At 38.1% G+C, this 13,158-nt stretch overlaps 1 protein-coding gene across 1 annotated transcript in view; it reads left to right on the top strand.

Annotated features, from left to right (window-relative positions):
• Positions 1 to 11,224, top strand: part of FHL5 (four and a half LIM domains 5) — a 29,140-nt gene extending 17,916 nt beyond the window's left edge. Inside the window, exons 3-6 of the mRNA XM_013949008.2 lie at positions 1,817 to 1,991; positions 4,119 to 4,288; positions 7,490 to 7,676; positions 8,687 to 11,224. Coding sequence (XP_013804462.1) covers positions 1,817 to 1,991; positions 4,119 to 4,288; positions 7,490 to 7,676; positions 8,687 to 8,838 — 684 coding nt within the window. The 3' untranslated portion in view covers positions 8,839 to 11,224. The remainder of the gene's footprint in view (positions 1 to 1,816; positions 1,992 to 4,118; positions 4,289 to 7,489; positions 7,677 to 8,686) is intronic.
• Positions 11,225 to 13,158: the final 1,934 nt, after the last annotated feature.

Raw genomic sequence — 13,158 nt, 5'->3', positions numbered from 1 at the left:
TGAAAAGAAACCATATTTATAATTATTTTATGTTATACCTTCTATCTTTTGGATAGATTTTAATTTTAATTTTAATTTAATTCCTTGCTTACCTTGCTTGTCTCATAGGTGACATGTTAGTGGCGGTCTTTCTGGGCTTTGCTTTCCTTTCACTTCTCCCCTTTTTTAAAAACATTAAATATTAATGAGAGTTCCTCTGTGCTTTTTGTCAGGGTTTCCCCCACCGTTTAGTTCAATTTACAGCCTGTACATTTGACTTTAAATTTTAGGTTCAGATGAATACTGTACAAACACTTTTATTTTACTGAGTTCAGTATGTACCTTCTCCCCATGCTTGCTTTGCCTATGTTCATTTGGAATAAAAGGTCATAAAGTTATTAAAATAAGCCTCTCAGGAAGTCTCTCCAGCCAACGCACCTCATGGTGCTCAAAGGACATGCTGTGAGCACAGCTCAGGGCTGTAAAGGAATCTTCAAAGCAAAATGCTGATTTGGATGTAAATTGTCCTCAAACTCTGACCAGCCATTTCCATGGTAAACTTGTGTAGGTAGCCCCAGACAGGGTCATCTGGAGAACATAAGCCTTGAGTTGACTAATTCCACTTCTAAAATTTAAAATTAAATGGTAGGAACAGCAATCATTAATAAAAAATCAAGTCTTTGAACTGAATGGAAGGAAAAATTGGGACAAAAATACTGCAGGAGTAACATAAAAGGTGTGCAACAGGCCAGGGTCAGCTAGAAAAACGGCCCAGAGATCCATCAGTGGTCATCCCTTCCAGTACCAGGGTGCTAGAGCTTTGCTCTCTTCCTCCCCTTTCTTTTGCCTCAGGCTGCTCTGTGGTGATAGCCTGTTTTTTAAAAGGTACTAACTAAAGCAAACAAAAGTGGTAAGTGCTCAGCACCTCCTAAAATGCAGCCTGGTATGTATTTCACTTCTTGTTTCAGTACTTTAAAGGGAGGGGTATTGACAAAGGAGAAAAATTAGATTGGATTTGTGCCCTTTTGTGCTTCGTTCCTTATTTATAAAGAAGACCTGGAAGAGTCTGGTTTATTTTTAAGGGTTTTTTTTTTTTTTTTTTGGTGGTGGCAGTGGTGATGTGCATTTTTCCCCTGTTTTTTTAACCTTGGAAAAATAAAATCTGCTATTTGCTCTTTTTTTGAATTCTTAGTGGAGGTCTCATACATACACTGTTAGCTTTCTTGGCCCTTAAGCCTGCTGAGTCTTAAACAAACAGCTTCCGGCCAACTTTTTATGGGGAGTTATATTAGGTGTAAACAAAAGCAATGTTTTTTTTTAATAATCTTCATAAGAATCATTTCTTTCTCAAATAATGAGGTTTTAAATGCTTGTTCTCTGCAATAATATGACCTTCCTTTAGTCTTCTATAGTGTCAACTGGAAGAAAAAGTAGTGATGTTAAAAAGTACATGAAGTTCTGTTTAGAAGTCTATGGAGTATGCACTTCTTGTCAGGTGGTCTGTGCACATTAAAAAAGGTTAACTATTTTTTCCTCTTGAAAGCCAACTTTGAAATATAAAATGTTTCTTACAATAAAAACTTATCATCTCTGATGTTAAATACAAAAAGAGTTGCCTGTGCCAAAGCAGGTCTTAATGGTCTATACAAGAGATCTACAAAATATCCTGACACTGTGACTTTGAGTACTTACCTTTGCCCGTGCTTTCTGCCAGATACACATGTAAATGCTCCAGTTGCTATTCAAGTGCTCTTCATTTTGCACTTTTTCTCTAGGAGGAGCTGGGGGGAAAGAACACTGTAAAGAAATGCCCTCACTAATGCCCTTTTTTTCCAAGGACTTGGCCTACAAAGGCCGCCACTGGCATGAGGCTTGCTTCAAGTGTGCCAAATGCAATTGCTCTCTGGTGGAGAAGCCGTTCGCTGCCAAGAATGAGCTCTTGCTGTGTACTGAATGCTACTCGGATGAGTACTCATCTAAGTGTTTCCACTGCCAGAAGACCATTATGCCAGGTAAGACACCAGGGACCCTTTAGTGAAAAATGAAGTTATACTTTTAATTAAAAGCTCATCCTTGAATAACCAAGCTACAAAGTCCCTGACATTCAGAGCAGCTTTCAGGTGACTACTTCTCCTTCAGACAGTAAATGGACTACTTAAATACCCTCCTAGCAGTAAGTGGAGGGAAGACAGATATCTCTGGTCCAGCACTGATGAGGCTTATAAATCTTTACAAAGAATATTTAGAGTTTAAAAAAAACATCAGAAATGCTCATGTTGAATTCTTGATTCTGCTTGCAGTTTTTAGGAAGCATATCCCACTGTCAGTGTAGGTAGGCAAACAGAGCTATCTTTAGTGGGAGCGCCAGACTAGACAAGACATCTGCATTTTGTCTGTCACGTTGTCCACATTTTGAATATCAGACCTGGCTCACAGTTTTTATAAAACATTTCTTTCACTCAGAAATATTTTTTGCTTAAATTGTCAAAGCATGACATTCTGTGTTCAAATCATTATCAACATTTTTGCTAAAAAGAACGCATGTACAGATGTGTTTATGATATAGGATTATTTCCTGCCATAAGCAACTTTTTGAAAATTCCACACTTTTCACTAAACTGCTTCTCAGCTTTTGATCATGTCTGTTCAGGACATCCTCTAGCACTTTCATTGTTTCCACATCAGTAATGCAGCAAAGAGATTGCATAAAAGCTGCCTCTTCAGAGCCGTCTAAGGGAAGCTACAGCAGCCAAATGCGCAAAATGAAGTCGCTGGTCTAGGCAAGTGAGTCCCAGACACTTGGAACAGTGAACTAGTCTGTGCTTAAACTTTTTTACAGATCACCAGCATACCCTTAAGGAGCTAACCAATTCATAAACTAAATGCTTGAGTATAGTTCCAAATACCAGCTGCAAACTATCTGTCATGGCCTCATAATCATTTGGGAACCTCTAGCCAAGGACATCAGTAAATGCAGCAACAACATAGGAAGTTTATTTTTCAGTAGATCTTCGTGCCAAACAATAAGGTTTGGTCTGCACAGTTTATTTACAGTTTATTTCCTTTTTATTGTCAGCATAGACAAATGTTGTTGCAATATCGTTGTGTTCAGTTCAGGTGTGATATACTGCTTAGTTTTGATATAGTTAAAGCAATGTTATCTAATAGATGTGCCTTACTAGATGTGACCAGAATAACATCAGAAGACAGTGGTTTTTGCATTGCTGTCCCCTAACCTCCTCTAACCCCACAGTCCAGGAAGCAGGTGTTTCTGGGTCGATCAATCAGTTGTATCAACAATTCTCTTTTTCCTATGGAAAGGATTGTATAGCACCTGTCTCCTTCCTCTGCAGTCTGATGCTACCAAAGGGGGAGGAAGCTGCAGTGAGCGTCACTGAAAGAATCATTCTCAGACATACGTGCATATATCTTATAAGTACACATTTCCGTTAAAGTGCACGGTGCACCTGTATACAAAGTAAAGAGCTCTGAACCTCCTCTAGCAGACATTTAAGTAAGTGACATTCTTTTGAGATCGCATCTAACTTTACAATGGAACAAAACATCCAGTTGAATAGGATAAAAAAGAACTGTTCATCTAGAATGGAAATGATGAACTGTAAGAAGAGGCAGCATAGTCTGCTTTATCACAGAAGATAATTACTTAAAAAAAAAAAAACACATTGCCAGCTTAAGATGAATAAGATAAATAATGTATTTATAGATGAATGAGACTTAGTTTAAGGAAGGCAAGAGACAGGAGATTAATAGATGTACTAAACATCTAAGTAAATTCATCCTTAATTTAGGTGCTGTGTACCTGAACATTATCACTGGGTTGACTGGCCTGAGAGAAACTCTGGGCCACTGAAGCATATCATAGAGAAGTTATCCTAAAACATTTTTATAATTAAGTATTCTAAAATCACAGCTTAGGCAAATCAGCATGGCTTTTTCCAGATGAACATACAGCACTACATGTGTTCTTGCAGTTAAGCACATGCTTAGAAACTCTATTAAGTGCTTTCTTGTTTAATACAACTAATAGTGAGATAGAAGATTAAAAACAAGAGTCTTCTCACCTTATAAAACACATTACAAGGCTGTATTTGAGGGCGTTGTTTGCTTGGTTTCTGCAGGTTCTCGTAAAATGGAATTTAAAGGGAGCTCCTGGCATGAATCCTGTTTTGTTTGCCAGTATTGCCGGCAACTGTTGGGAACAAAACCGTTGATCACCAAAGACAACAAGAATTACTGTGTTCCCTGTTTTGAGAAGCAATTTGCTCACCATTGCTACTCTTGCAAAAAGGTAATTAAATATACAATGGAAAAATTAAAGCATTTCAAAGTACTACCATGTTATTTTTATTCAAGTCAAAGCCAGGTTGCCCAACAGCAAAAATGGTGCCCATGAGGACTGTATCTGTAATCTTTAGCATGCATACTTAAAATAACCTCTGCAAATCCATACTTCCATGCTCAACTAGAGATTTAAAATCTAGGTCTCCATCAAGGAACAGGGAGCAAAGAGAATATCAACAGAGCACATGAATTCTTCAATTCATTCTTTTTGGATAGTCTGTAAAAAGGCCATAGATAAACATGAAATTGCATGTTAGAGCTTATGAGGACAGGTCAGAAAGCTGAATAAAAGTTCAGACTGTATCCTTAACAAGCTTTAACTAAGTAAGAGCATAATTAACTTATTTTTTGTTTGTTGTTTGTGACTTATTTTACTGTTAACTTTCTTTTTGTCAATATACAATATTTTTAGTGGCTTAAAATGTTTTTCTAAAAGCAGGTAAGGAGCAGGAGAAAATGATCTTGAAATCAACAGAACTCACTTATTGCCTAAATTTATAGTATCTATTCATAATTGCTGATAGCTGCTTCACAGGAGTGCCTGGACATATCTTAATCTCTCTAAAACAGGTAGTATGAATACTTGTTAAAGTATTTAATGTAGATGCTTAAATTAGAAGGCTGTAGTCTCTTTTTTTGTCAACGGAGCTCTCAAAATGTTTGAGAGAGCACCTGGGAGGATGTGGGGAATGTAAACTCCCCAGTCTGACCCCCAAGTCGTACGGCTAAAGCTGGAGATGTCGCTTGTTCAGTTATCTGGGATATCTGTAAAATCTGAGAGTCCAGGTCTGTTGGTAAGAGTGTTGTATTTGTAACTAATACCTACCTTTATGGAAGCCAGCAACCCTTTTTCTGAGAGCAAAGCTAGATCAAAATGGTAGGTTTGCTGACACTGAGGACTGGATACAATGAGGGAAAGTCACACTATCTAACTTTAGATACCTAACATAGATGCCTGTTCTTCCTAACTAGGCAATATTGCTTGTGAAGTGGGGGTGGATCATCTAAATTGCCTGGTGAACTAACAGTACGAGCAGGACGGGCAGCTTTCCTTTTGACATCTATGTTGGACACCAAAAGCTAAGAGTGGCAGTGTTTACTGTCCCCTTCTAATTAATATTGATATAAGACTGATTATATTTGAAATAAATTCATTGATCAAAACAAATACTTTAGGATTCTTTTATTATTGATTACAATTTTTAACAGAGGTTAAATTTTACACTTGTAGGTTGTGAAAAAGCCATCTGTCCAGGTAACAGTTTATCTGCTCAGATAAACATCTACTTTGCATTTATCAATCAGATATATTTGCATGCACAATCAAACTACCTAAGTGGAGGAAAGCATTCACATTCTTACCTGTTTTGTTCTTGAAATGTATCAGGCAATAATCAGATTAAGTAATATTCAGTTGTGATAATAAAAGTCAAATAGTGTCCCACTGTTTCAATATATGATGCTTCTCCTGTGGGTACCAGAAAATTGGATTTCATATGTATTTTCTTTTTTTCCCCACTTATACAGACAAATCAATTCAGACCTCCCTTGATTTCTCACGATTTAAAACTGCCTCTGATTGATGAAAACTCTCAAAGCAACACACTATTCTAGTTTAGGAAGATGTTTTAAGCTGCTGTCTATGGCATAATTTCACTTATTCTTTAGTACTGCTATCATTTTGGAGGCAAACGTGATTTTTTTTCACTTCATAAAATAATTTATAATTTCTAAAATTACTTAATATTTAGCTGTAAACCTCTACCTTTAACAAAAGCTTTTAATTTAAGCAAAATCTATTGATTATTTTTTCCCTCAATAATTAGCCTTTAGAAAGTACCTCTAAATATTCCTGTATCTCTACATCTAGTCTTCAGTTTGGACTAAATGATCACATGACAAATGTAGTCATTCTGCTCTATATTTATTAGAGGAAATGAGGTCAGCAACATTTATGTGAAATAATCAGGATTTGCTTCTTAAAAATTCTAGGGCTGCAAATAGTTTTAACAAATAGAAACAATTTTGCTACGTAAACTTTCATCAGTTCCCATAAATAAGAACTGAACCTGAAGAGATTAAATTGCTAAACTGGAGTCTTGAATTTGGTGCCAGAGAAAGAACATTTCAGATTTTGAGATGTTATTGTAAAGGCAAATAAGAGTTAGAAGTAGCCCAATACTGGAATACCAAGGAGATTTGGAACCATTTAAGTTTTTTGTTGGCTGACATCATCCAGTATTGTTCATTCTTTATTTCTTTGAAACTGCATTTCCCAAGGAAACTCTACAGTTCCTTTATTTTTACTTATACAAGTTTCTCCAACTTTATCTCCTCCTATTCCAACTATGTATTCATTCATATGCTGTCATACATGACTTGACAGGGGAAACACCACGTTACAGCTCATCTTTATTTACAGATAAACTTCTCTATGCAATCTCTCACAAGCTCTGTGAAACCTACTTTTCACCACACATACAGATGCCATAGAGCAATTGGAAATTTCATTCTTCAGAAATAACCAGTGGAGAGCTCTGTGTGAGCTGCAGGGAATGAGAACTTTGATGACATCATTGATAAATATCTTTTCTTCTTCTGACAGCAGAGATCTCTTTCCTGTTTCACTTCAGCTTCTCTACCGGCTCTTTCCTCATTCTTAAAATAGGAATCAGTTTCAGTTTCCAGCAATTTGCCAATTCCAATATGAGATCAGCCATAATCTCAACATCAATTCTATCATCCACTGTCCATCACTGAGAATTGTTCTTCTGAGAGTATGCCTGATGCTAAGCCTTCCTGCACGCGTGTAATAGAAGAATTTCATAACAAGCTAATCTGTTTACCACAAATAGTGAGGTTGTTTTGTGATGGAAAATCAAGAATAACAAGACAGTGGTGTGTACAGCTCAGCTGGAGTTAGCCAAAGTTGATATTCCAGATGAAGAAAATTGAGATGACCAGACTCCTCCTCTTTTTTTTGTGCGCATCGGAAAAGAAAAAACAAGAAGGATTTAAGAAAGCCTAAATAATCCTTCATTCAGGCTGAAGTTTAATAGCTACCTGAACTGCTGAAACAATGACAGGTTGAATAGCTCATGATTCGTGCCTTTGTTTCATTGCGGTTTGCTTTTTGTTAATGCATTAGGTGATAACTTCCGGGGGAATGACCTACCATCACCAGCCTTGGCATAAAGAATGTTTTTTGTGTGCTGGATGTAAAACTCAGCTGTCTGGACAAAGGTTTATTTCCAAAGATGAGTATCCATACTGTGAAGATTGTTTTGGCAAATTATACGCAAAGAAGTGCGCTGCTTGCAAGAAACCCATTACAGGTGAGTCTTACCTTTTAGAATGGACCAGACACTGAGCTGTCTTCAGTCTTCTGTCAAATCAGGTCTTTACTTCAGAAAACAGCCTGAAAAATAGTTCCCTCATAATGAAGGAAGTTAACTCTATGAAGTGAAGGAGTTAACTATTAGAGAGATCCCCTGTTACATGGAACATGCATTTCTAGGGCACACTGATCACATGGGTCTCCTTCCTACTGAGAATTATTTTATGTACTGAAAGGAGTTTTGCCATGATGTATTTTAGTGTCTTGTACAGTCTTAAAGGGGAAGACCTTCAGATGACATTAAAAATCATCCCTAAGAATATAAGAGAAGGCGTTTCTTGGCTTCTCCCTGGACAGTGAACACAAGCCCCTCTTGTACCTGTAGTTGGTTTGGCTCTGTTTTTAAATACAAAAATGATAAGACTGGAGGTGAATTTGATTAACTGTCTGTTGGTAAGGCACCTATATCAAATTAGAGAGTTTGACAAGATAATGATGAATGCCCAATCAAATTGGTATAATTTTACTAAAATATATAAAAAAGCAATGCTTTATTTCAGATACTCATGCTAGGAATTCCATAATCTGGTAATTTTCCAAATCCCCCACCTTGAATAAACTTAGTTGAAATAATTAAATTTCACTCAGTGCTGTATAGAAACTATATGCATCTACACATTGCAAATGACTTTCATGAGAGTTTGTTGGGAAGATCTGCAAACCTTAATGAGCATTCTGATAAACCTGCTCTGTTCAGAGTTCATAATGGGATATGAAAAGAGGCAAATGACTTGTGGCTTTACTTAAAATATTTCTCACTAGCTTAAATTTTAACTTTTTTTCTACTCTGCTGATAAACAAAAAATATTTTAACCTATGGATTTTTGTTTGTTCATTTGCTTGCTATATGAATACCAACATGATCATGCATTAGAAAACAGTCTTTTTCTTTTCTGAACCACATCCAGAAATATTGGATTCACATCTTCTTTCTCATTTCTCTTTCAGCTCTCGGAGGTGCCAAATTTATCTCATTTGAAGAGCGCCAGTGGCACGGGGAATGTTTTAACTGTGCAAAATGCTCTGTCTCGCTGGTGGGCTTAGGATTCCTCACTCAGCAGGATGATATCCTTTGTCACAAATGTGGCTCTGCTACATAGTTCTATAGAGAGCTATACAGATATCTTATTCTCACTCTATAACCATGTACTTCATTACCATGCAGTAAGAAAATCAGCTAAAATGCATAATAGTTATTTAGTCATTCAAGTAACTTTCGAACAGCAGTTTAATTCTATCATAGTTCTCAGCTGCTTATAAAAAAACCTAAACAGCTCCATACTAAGAAAACAATTCAGAAATGATTAGTAAATATTTTAAAATCTAACTGCAGTATGCTTCTCCTTGTAACACACTGCACTCTGCTGTTAGAAGCTTAATTTACATTTCATCCTCCATGAACTAAGGAGGAATATAAAAAGTCTATATGGTATATGACTGATGATGAAGCATGAGCACTGCTCCACTGATGCAGAATTTGGTGTGGAAAGCCAGGCACATGGGTTTTCCAATTGGACCACAGTATTTATCAGAACAATGCCTCATCTCCTTCCAAACTTCAGACAAGGAAGCTGCTGGCAAAGCACTTCTCCCAGTATGAGCAGAAGGCAGGAGGAGGGGATACCGGTACACAACAGGACATCACAGGATTTCTTCCATGTCAGAGGAAGTTCATTCCAGGACTAGATGAAGGGATAAAAGGTCATTTTCCTCTCATTACTAAGATTACTCCTCAGAAAAAATTGTTTCCCATGGTTCTAGTCATCCAAAAGACTGAATGACAGGTCCTTTCCCAAAATTGGTTGGCTGTACTTAATTTTACATTCTAAAACAGTTATGCCTCAAAGAAAATACATAAACCCATACTTTGATCTACTGTGAGAGGTGAGGATCACCCGAGATTGGATAGTGCTAATGTACAGTTTCCCTCAGCTAATATGCCTTAAGACTCCATCTCCATAGTCTTCACTAGACCTTCAATACCTGCTAAAATACACTTTCTTATAAGTAGAGGCAAGAGAGGACTCACCCTTGTCCCTTTAACCTTGTACCTTTCCTCCCCTCAAAACCCATTTGCCAGCAACCAAGCCACTGTTGATGACCTTACCATTTCCACACTGTTATGTCTTTGACTCACACTTTATTGCCTTTCTCATAAATATGTGCTTAACTATAGCAGGCTATAAGCTCTTTAGAACCAATACTTGACTCATTTTATCATGTGCCATATGCATTTGCCAGTATTATGTCATGAATTTGTAATATTGTCACTGCAAGCTAGGCAGTCCTCACTTGTGATAGTAGTACAAGGTGTTAGTTTCCAGGCAGTTGGCTTTGAGAGGATTATATCTGCTTGCTGAGCTTTGGAGCTCAAGAGCTATTACTAAAGTTCATCTAGAGCAGAGTTAGTTACCAGCATTTTTTTCCTCTTCCTTCCTCCATGCTTGTTACACTTGTATTAAGCCGCTGTGGATGGTACAGATTCTGTGCCACTCAGCACTATTTCAGTACTAATCTTGCATGTCTTCAAATCATACAGTCTCTTTTAGACTCTGATCGTAAGTGCATAGAGTTATTTTGCAGAATTGAGTAGGCTTTATTTGTAATAGACAGCCATTGCATTAAGTAGAAAAGTGGGGAAAAAAAGAAAGAACATGTGAGAATAGCTAAGGCAGAGCTGAACTGCAGTGGCATAAAATCAATATGGATAATGACTGACCAACAAGTATATAGCACTCTGTTTTCCAGTCAATAAAATATTGATCTTTTGATCTATGTGGCATTCATTTTTGTTTTTCAGTCTCTCCTGTCATGGCAGCTTTTATTGGAGTTTGATTAGTTTATGCCTTTTCATTTTATCCCAGCTGCTTCCTTTTCTATTCTCACATGGCTGATACAGGCTCTTAGTAAGATTTAGATTCCCATAGATAGCATTAGGTTGCACCACCAAAAAAAAAAAAAAAATTGTGGTCCACAGTTATGCACGTTGCTCTAAAAATGTGCACTGAGCTATTAGAAATCAGCCTATTAGTAAATGTCAATTGACTTTGATTTTTAAAATCAAAATGATGAATTGCCAGAAGTAGCCATGGCTGTGGGGTGTACCTTTCATTTTTGCTGCGTGATATAACATTCAGCAAGTTGCAAGAATGTGGTTTGGGCCCTTTTTTCAATCTTGTCCAAATAGGGTTCTAGCTTAATTACAAACTGATGCAAGAATTAGAGGACAGAATCCTAAGACATGACATAGGCACAGATCAGACTCTCTGATCACAATAATCCCATCCTTCCAGCCTTAACATTTAGGAAAATTAAATTCTGCTCTGACTCATCAACTAATTATAGTTTTAGAAATACCAACTGAATTATTTACTTCTGCATTAAATACACTACAGTCAAATCTGAAACTGAGTATTTTCACTTCAGAATAATAGTATGAAATAAATGTGATTGCTATAAATAGTTTGAATAAAAGGTTGTATCAGACATCAGGTTGTGATTTTCTTGTCTCTATCACCGGCTACTGATGTCTAGACATAAACACAGTAATACTCTGCCATTTGGGTCACCCTTGCTCATGATAGATGAAATTCAACTTTAATAGGTGCAAAGAAGGGCTACAAGGAATTAAGTGGAGGAGTGTAGATCATGGAGAGGGTGAGTGCTATAAGCCAAGAGACTATGTTTGGTTTAGGAACAAGAGAAATCAAATTTTTCATGAATAGAAATTGGAAATTAGAAGGCTGCTTTTACAGAGTAATGAGGTTGTAGGGCAGCCTCTCTCCAGAACCGAGAGGGGAACAACTCTGTGGTCAGTCTCAAAGTGATGCTCAATCGGTTTATTAAGTGGAATATATTTCCATTTAATCCAACATGATTGCCTGTGATAGCAAAGCACTGGGCAAAATGAACCAGATGGTTAGTTTCAGTCCTGGTTACTAACATTAAATTTACTGTAGGATAATTAGGGTGCAGACTCCAATGCAATTCAATTTCATCTAATAAGTCTCAGAGAATGGAAGTTTGAGGGATTTATTTTTTGGTAAAACATTTTTTTTTTACATGTCATGTGCTTTTAACACTGTATTGTTTTATTTTCAAATTTTTCTAGTTCTTTCCCTTCCATGAGCTGCCCAACTCTAAGACCATTGCATTTTTTTTGTTATGATGAAACTAAACACGGTGATCCCTCTAATGCCCTGATCACCCCTCCATTATACTTATAATTATCCCAGTGGACTGGGAAAAAGGCTGCCATCTGGGACTAATTTCAGACAAGTGAAGTAGGTGCCTTATTACCACTTTCAACGCTTAAGACTGAAGTTTTTCTCGGATCTCTGCCTAATCCCGAGAGAACTTCCAAAAAGAACATTCTTAAAACATGGAGACAAGCCCTTCAGCATTATTACCAAGTGACCTTTCTCTAAACGTTTTTGAACTTCTCTTAATGAGAAATGTGACTTTCATACAGCAAAAGAAAGATATCAGCCTTTTCCTGGGCTTTTTCTTTTAAAAGCCAGGAATGATTTCAGTAGAATTAGCAGGCAACAGATAAGGTATAGCTTACCTGTGGGACCCAGGAGCATTTCCCAGCCTTTCACAGGCCTAGACACATGCTCTCAACCCATGACTGACTTATATACAGTATCACAGAATCACTGAGGTTGGAAGGGACCTCTGGAGATCATCTAGCCCAACCCCCCTGCTCAAGCAGGGTCACCTAGAGCACATTGCACAGGATCGCGTCCAGGTGGGTTTTGAATATCTCCAGAGAAGGAGACTCCACAACCTCTCTGGGCAACCTGCTCCAGGGCTCTGTCACCCTCACAGTGAAAAAGTTTTTCCTCATGTTCAGATGGAACTGCCTGTGTTTCAGTTTGTGCCCATTGCCTCGCGTCCTGTCGCTGGGCACCACTGAGGAGAGTCTGGTCCCATCCTCTCCACACCCTCCCTTCAGAGTCTTGTACAAATTGATAAGATCTCCTCTCAGCCTTCTCTTCTCTAGGCTAAACAGGCCCAGCTCTCTCAGCCTTTCCTCATAAGAGAGATGCTCCAGTCCCCTCATCATCTTTGTAGCCCTTCGCTGGACTCGCTCCAGTAGCTCCACGTCTCTCTTGTACTGGGGGGCCCAGAACTGGACGCAGTACTCCAGATGTGGCCTCACCAGGGCTGAGTAGAGGGGGAGAATCACCTCCCTCCACCTGCTGGCAACACTCTTCCTGATGCACCCCAGGATACCATTGGCCTTCTTGGCCACAAGGGCACATTGCTGCCTCATGCTTAACTTGGTGTCCACCAGCACTCCCAGGTCCTTCTCCGCAGAGCTGCTTTCCAGCAGGTCAACCCCCAACCTGTACTGGTGCATGGGGTTATTCCTCCCCAGGTGCAGGACCCTGCACTTGCCTTTGTTGAACTTCATG

This window comes from Apteryx mantelli, chromosome 3, assembly GCF_036417845.1.
Source record: "Apteryx mantelli isolate bAptMan1 chromosome 3, bAptMan1.hap1, whole genome shotgun sequence".
Lineage (NCBI taxonomy): Eukaryota > Metazoa > Chordata > Aves > Apterygiformes > Apterygidae > Apteryx > Apteryx mantelli.
The sequence above is the reverse complement of the archived record's forward strand: the minus strand, read 5'-3'. Positions and strand labels throughout refer to the sequence as shown.